This window comes from Cyprinodon variegatus, unplaced genomic scaffold (assembly GCF_000732505.1).
Source record: "Cyprinodon variegatus isolate N-32 unplaced genomic scaffold, C_variegatus-1.0 Scaffold2469, whole genome shotgun sequence".
NCBI lineage: Eukaryota > Metazoa > Chordata > Actinopteri > Cyprinodontiformes > Cyprinodontidae > Cyprinodon > Cyprinodon variegatus.
Genome location: NW_015152922.1, coordinates 17,830 through 25,545, shown reverse-complemented (window position 1 = coordinate 25,545; position 7,716 = coordinate 17,830). Strand labels below are relative to the sequence as shown.

General features: G+C 35.0%; 1 protein-coding gene across 1 annotated transcript; it reads right to left on the bottom strand.

Annotated features, from left to right (window-relative positions):
• Positions 1–1,397: 1,397 nt before the first annotated feature.
• On the bottom strand, positions 1,398–2,369 carry LOC107080894 (heat shock 70 kDa protein 12B-like; the record flags this gene model as incomplete). The annotated part of the gene is made up of 3 exons (XM_015369105.1): positions 2,088–2,369; positions 1,659–1,883; positions 1,398–1,569 (listed from the first exon to the last, which is right to left on the bottom strand). Coding segments are annotated over exons 1-3 (679 nt in total), but the record flags the coding sequence as incomplete, so codon positions are not given.
• Between the last annotated feature and the right edge of the window lie 5,347 nt (positions 2,370–7,716).

Genomic DNA, 7,716 nt, shown 5'->3' with positions numbered 1-7,716 from the left:
CTTTTTAAATGGAATTACTGAAATCAATCTACTTTTTCATGATATTCTAATTTTATGACCAGCACCTGTATACTCAGATCTTCATCAAGTCACTTGAGCTATGAGAAGTCCCCTACTGCTTCAAACACTTCAAAATCACCCAGGGTTCTCAAGAACCACACCTTTACGATAAAAAGTTGACATGGAGACTGTAGGAGAGCAACCACCCACCAGCAGAACTATTTCTTAAAGGAATAGGAGGAGCACTGCCAACGCCCTCAAAATTACCTCCAGAAGGCCACTAATGCAAATGCTTATACTGTAAGAAAAATAGCGCATGAGGGTGGTATGAGGGACTGGCGTCTCAAAGTGTTTAGCTGTAAGTAAACTCCTGCAAGTTTGGAACTTGCCAGAAAACAACAATAATGGCAGATTTATCATTGGTACCCTATTTGCTCTTCACAGATGAGAGCAGGTTCACATGGAGTACTTGTGACATACATGTGTCATGATTGCAGCCCGGCAGCTGATCTAATTACTAACTTCATTCACCTGCCGTTCCCTCCCCGCTCTCTAATTATCATTCCTCTTATTCACCACAGTGCCAGTTATGGGGGATGCTCCACTCACCCCTGCAGCATCTGCAGATCCACAGCTCCCCGTTCCGTTGCTGTTTTTAAAAAAAAAAAGTTTTTTTAAGATACTTTAATTCCTCCACTTGAGGCAGAACCTCTTCTCCAACCTGAAGGGGGCAAGCCACCATTTACAGTGCCAGGCGAGAACCATGGCCTCACACTTGGAGAAGCGGATTATCATCCAGGCCACTTCACCCTTGGTTGCAAAACCGCCCTAGCTCCTGTTCTAGGTCTTGGCCACGTCAACCGCAAAAAAAAAAAAAAAGGAAAAAAAAGAATTGCAATGTTGCTGACACAGTGCAGCAAGCCACATGGTGATATGGTAAAAGCAGGGATCCATTATTCAGGTCAAGATGATAAAAAAATTGTCCCTTCAATCTATTCAGGTAATGAGGTTATTAGCCCAGAGTCTGTGCTTTAGCTGGAAGTTCAAATGGTTGGTCCTACTCTCTGTTCAGGGTTTAAAAAACTGAAGTGGGAAGTTTCCTAGCTCACTGATTTACAGGGTTTAAATGTTTATCTCCTAATACAGGGTTAACTCTAAATATGCTGTACGTATTTGCCACCCTTTAATTCATTTTTCTTAAGCTTTTTTTTTTTTTAAAGAACAGAGGTACTACACCTAAACATAAAAAATAAATACTTAAAAAAATTAACAGCTTGAAAAATCCTAATTTCCATATATTTTAGTAAAATAGAATTTTGTAATGTAATAGAATTTTGCAGAGAAGATATTCTTTTCTATTACTGTATGTAATGGAAATATTAAATGAAATATTTTACCTCCACAGTCAACAATAATGTACTGAGTTCCTGGAGATTGGTCTAGTTTGTCTTCTCCTCTGTTTTCGGCTATGAAACCATCAGATGGAAGCCTTTTACAGAAGACTGAGGCTGCTTCTGGTTCCAGGGCAATGACTAGTTGGTCAGAGTTTCCTTTGGGCACAATACCTGCCTAAGAGAAATTAGACAACTAATATTTATTATCTATTTAGATAAATTAAAAACTGTTTTTTGGTGGTTTGAGTTTAGGTTGTTAGTTACCTGAGTTGCAGCTTCTCTCATAAATTGTTTTGCAGAATGATCCCAGATGGCAGGAACAGTCAGCACCCAGGTGAAATCAGAGGCTGTGAACTTCCTCCCCTCTGTGTTTGTTGCAATATATTGTAAAGCGTCGTCCTTCAGGAATCTCAGTGCTTCTGTAAAAACTTTCATTGCCGTCATTTCTTTTCCGTTAGCTGCTTTAATCTTCAGATTCCTGGTGATTTTCTGGTGAGTATAAATCATTGCATTATGTGCACCTGCTTTTGACTTGAACACTTGCCAAACTCCGATAGTCTTAATTTTTTTCTGACATCTGAGCCGAACATAAGTATAATAGTATACTGCTATGAATATTAGAACTTTGTAACCACAGGCACAAAAGTATTAATTGTCCTATCTTTCTTTAAAATTTATGCAGATTGTACTTACTTTTCCATAGAGGGCCATCTTAAAGCAGTTAAAGAAGTACTGCTCCCTGGCTTCATGACCCTTTTTTGTAAGATACATTTCTTTAGCTTCGTAACCAAAGCTGACAAACTCTTCATGTTCATCGAATAGGATGCAGGTAGGAGCCTTTGGGGTTTCCAGTCCAACCTCTTGACCCCAAACTTTTAAAAAGGGATCAGTTTCTTCATCTCTGGATGTTATACTGAAGGCATATCCACTGTAGGCAGTGCCAAAGTCTATGGCTATGATGAAAGAGTCTCCCATGGTGGACACAGAGCTTTCTGGCTGTGCTGAAGAAAAAAGTACTGAGAGTTAGATTGTTCAGTTTATATGTATATATCGTCCAAGTGGGCAGGGCTGCCTTCAGGTCCTTCCCCTTCAGTGAAATAGAGAGATTATCACTCTAACTCAACACACTGACTCTGAGCAGGGGAAGAACAAGGAAGAAGAACATTGGACAAATTAAAGGCAAGTACAGGTAAATATGTCAGCTATTTCAGAAGATAACATGACCTATATAGAGATTATATAAGCACAGAGGAAACAAAGGTTTGTCAATTAATTTTATCAAATAAACTAAATACCTCTTTAGTAAAAATTCTCAAAACAATACTAGAGCTTTAATGGTCAAACAAGTTTGCAAAATTCAAGAACCTTAATGAAAACAGCACAAGCCTTGGATATTAAGTTGCTGAAAACAAGTGAAAGTATCATATGAACATACGATTCAGGATAAGCCTACTTTATTTTGTAATATTTTTTCTAAGTATTTGACAGTGGTAGATAGTTGTCTAACTTCATGTTCATTTTATCTAGAAATACATCCAGGGTATTTGGTTAAATACAGAATGTCGTCCTTCGACGAGGAACTCGACTCGAGGTAAGATAATCAGATAAATGTAATTCAATTTGGAGAATTGAATAATGAAAAGTTTATAATGTTTTATTTTCAAAAAATCATTATAATCTTGAAAATACAAAACAGTGTATTAAGAAAATAGGAATTTCATATTTATTTTAAGGTTTTATAGGTTAGTCAGATAGTTAGGTATTTTACTTATTCAAGTGTTTGTAAATGTAAAAGCTACAAATATTAACCAAAGACTGAGTTTTATATGTTTTTAATTTATATCATCTGAAAAAAATGGTTACAAACTAATATGCACAGAACAGCTTGAAAAGTTGGGAGTAAATAAGGACTAAATAAGGAAGTTGTGTGAAACCTGGCTTTTCAGTAAAGTGTCAGTGCTAAATTACAGCTTGCAGCTTATTACGGAGGATAATGTACCAAAGAGCTGAAAAGGAAAGAATTTATATGCCCTTTTATGTACCACCATGAGCAATGGAAAAGGTAATGAAAGCATAGAGATACTCACAAGACTATGAAATATCAAAAGTTAAAAAAAATTAAAAAAATTTAACTGCAAAGAGAAAATACTGAAAAGCTGAAAAAACAGCATGGATTTAGAAAATACTAATTGATCATTTAAAAACTGTGCAAGTAGCAGGAAGGACTGTGGACTTAACCCCATACTGCACAAAACCACGTGCTAAACATGATACTAATAGCATAGAAAGGATAATTTCTTGGGTCCATGAAGATTATAAAGTCTGTGAGCAGCCTAAAGCAAGGATCAATATTAGAACTCTTTTTGTGCACCTAGCATGTAGTAGGGGGCTCCCTAAAACAAAACTAGTCTTCCTAATAAGCTTTCGCAGTATATATTTCGAGTTTATTTACAAATCAGAAATAATTTCATAACACAATTTTAACAAATGATCTAGTTTTAAAAATGTATTTTTTTTTACTTAATTGTTTCGCTCATTTCTTGTGATTTTTGTGTAAAGCTTTGAAGACTGGTTTAGAACTCAAGAACAACAACGTCAAACACTGAGGTAAACATACGATTCCTGTCTCTGTTTCTTTTTGTATGCAATATGTTGCGTAAATGTTTTTGTGTTAAGCTAAACAGGAATATTTAGATATTATAATTCATTTTTTTCTGAAGCAATTGGAATTACTTAGATAATTGCTGCTTAAAGTGTTAGAGAGACATTTAAAACTGAATACCCTTTTTTTTTTTTTTTTACAGATCTCTTTATAATCCTTGTGTGGACAAAATGAACTCACTCTACAAAAGGTACCATACTTTAAGCCTTTTTTGTTTTAGTTAAGAGCAGAGGTGGATAATGCACGTACAGAAAGTAAAAACACTTAAAGAGATTTGTTCCAACATTTCCACAACACTGACTGGCGACTAATCACCTGGTTGAGTGAAGAGGATGAAGGAAAAGCAGGAAGTGATTTTACTTACTGGACTCATCTCTGGTTTGGGGACAGAGGATGAAAAGATTTTTTTATTTATTAGTTTTTTTTTGTATTTTGTCTTTAGCTAATCAATAAGAGACTTCCCCTTTAATTTTACTGATAAATTCATTTTATGATATTGTAAACCTTTTGATGTAAAATCTTTATATCTATAGGTAAGGAGAAAATATTAATCAAATTATGTAAATATCACAAAAATAGTCTAAATCTTATCCCAAAACTATCGACTCCAGAGTCGATAGTATTGGGTTGATACATAACATGGTTGATGGGGAATATTGGGCCACATGTATCAACATTTTCACACGCTTGTTCATTCACAAAATGGCATTTACTCTGGCTGGACCAATCACAGCGAGGAAGGCAGGAGTTTATGATGCATGAGGAGTGGCGGCCTAGTGGTTAGGGCATAGGGCTTTGAATCTTGAAATTGTGAGTTCGATCTCCCACAGACTGCCACTCTGGGTCCCTGAGCAAGACCCTTAACCCCACACTGCTCCCTGGGTGCCGTACAATGGCAGCTCACTGCTCCCCAAGGGGATGGGTTGAATGCAGAGAAGTAATTTCCCTCTGGGATTATTAAAGTATATAAAATGAAAAAAAAAAAAAATAAATAAATAATAAAAAATCAGTGTCAGAATTACCTGTAATGCAGCAGTGTTTTTCTACTACAATTACAACAAACTGGTGACCTAAACGGACAAATGTTGCAATGAAAATTTAATTGCAAAAGAGCGTACTAGAAAGTACACCTTTTATCCAAACATTTGTGATAAGCTAATGAGTTGCAATTTTACCCCCTGCCACCAAATGGCTGCAGATATGATGTCCTGACTCGTTATGTTAATAAATAACTTTAGATATGAACACGAGCTTCTTTATTAAGATTAGAAATATTGCAACGCTCGCTTAAGAGTTTCCTTGATGGCTTGACATGTTTCACGGCCTACAAAATTTCAAAAGCAGAGAGCGTTGCATGAAGTTTTTACGTCATACTCTTTCCCAGAGTAAAATGCCGTTTATATGTTGTATTAGTTTGGCTGCCCAGGTTACAGTTGACTGCTTGAAGATAATATGAGCAAAATGGTTCAAGACCACTTCCAATATAGAGTCAATAATGTTGAAGACTTTGAAGTATGGAAGAAAATGTGTCCCCATTTTCTAAAATGGATTAATGAAAAATGCTTTTTCATTTTTAACATAATGCTTCATGTCTTGACTAAGGTATCAATAAAAACACTTCACATTTAATTTGCAAAAATGTCTCAGCAAAAATGAACAAAATTCATTTTGAAATGAAAAATTTGAAAAAGGAAATGCATTTGAGTTACAGTGAAGATGTGGGTCTACAAAGTCTAAGGGTTCCTTCGTAGTTTCAAATGGGGTTTCTTGGTGTTTTGCAGTGTTTATTTTAGAAAATCTTTTGGTGAGCCTAAATATTTGATTATTTCTTTGTTTATAAATCAGACATGGTGACATTTGAAATAACGGTTCCACCTGAAAAATATTCCTCAATGCCTTTCTGTTATACAAACACAAATACAAACAATTGTATTTCCAATTTATAGTTTGGGAGCTGTTCTTACTTTATTTCACATATGTAATTTTAGGCAGAATTTTCACCTAAGACCTTGTGGGCTTAAGTGGTTAAAGTAGAAAATTAAAAGAAGTTGTGAGGATCAATGAGCAGTTATGAGTCAAAAAATTGCAGCTTTGACTTTGAAATTAACTAATTTTTCTGCTAACATATTTTAATTTTCAAATTTCACATTTAAAAATTAATTTTGCTTTTTTATTGAACATCTTTTACAAATTAAATGTGATTTTATTATTCCTTTAGATTAAGTAACAAAATGAGCAGTACTGTAGAAGAAAATGAAAAAGCATTTTGGGTTATCATGTGCTAATTTTATGTATGAGTCAAGAAAATGCCACTATGATTTGAAAAAGAAAATGCAAATGTAACATTTCAAGATCACTTATTTTTATTTGACGTATTAGTCAAGAAATGCAGCATTATTTTGAAATTGAAAAAGATTTCTATTAATTCCTGTTAATTGAAAATTGAGACACACTTGCTTCCAAACTGAAGACACCCTTGGTCAGCCTGAAAATCCCTGTGACCACAGATAAATTTCCAGGCATCAAAGGAAGTTTAGCCTAGTCAACATTAACATTTAGGAACAATTTTTGTCTAATTACATACCTCACAATATTTTTTACAAGTTAACTCTTTTTTTTATCATGTCATAATAAAGGCTTGAAGACCTAGGGGCCCCTTATAAGATGCCAAATCACCCAAAAAGGTAAAAAAATGTTACACCGCCAATATTTTAAATCCACTTTTTTGTCATATGTCTTGGACTTATTGAACAACAATATATTAACATATTTTCAACTCTTTTCTTTTATTCCACAGAATTGCTCTGGATCAATGTAAAAACCAACTCCAATCACTTCATCAACGGTAAAGATTCAGATTTATCTTGTAACACTAGTATTTTCTCCTCCTCGTGTCCTTCTCCTTGGGTTCAAAGTCGCATCCTGTATGATTTCCACCTGGGGTCGGGTTCAATAAGCAGTTTTCAGCAACTCAAATCTTGTGTATTCTCTTATGTTTTTAAACTGAGTTGTGAAGCGCTTTGTGGCTTTGGCATGTGAATGGTGCTATATAAATAAAGCTAACTTACTTTCTTATTAATAGCATTAATTATATTTAAAGACTGGTAAATGCACATGTTTCCATACCATTCGGACCTTACGGTGTAGTTTGAACATTCTTGTTTTTTTGCTTCATTCCAACATTTTTTGAGAAGTCTGCAGGCAGCTCCACTTTTGAGTGGATTAACTGACCAATACTTAATTATTGTTCATTTCAAAGTTTTTCACATTCAGGACCCCCAAATGGCTAGTAGTGCCCCTGATCTTACCTTTTTTTTTTTTTATATGACACAGGCATTTTTGGAGTTTCAGGTTTTCCTGTGCTAATGCTACCTTGCAGTACGCACTTTATTTCCTTTTATAATTGACTGTCTAGAGTACTGCTGTTATTGTTCAATTCTGCTCCAGTTCCTTTAAATCCATTTGGATTCAGTGAAACATCACAACAGTGATCATTTATTTCCTCCCCTTTCCTCATCAGAAACACCTGTAACCACATAAAGTTTTTTGCCCCAAAACAATAAGTTTCATTTAAAGGAATAGTACACCCAAAACATGATTAGCCTTCATTTTCTACTCACCCCCATGCTGAACAACACTCTGGAGTACTTTTTTGATATC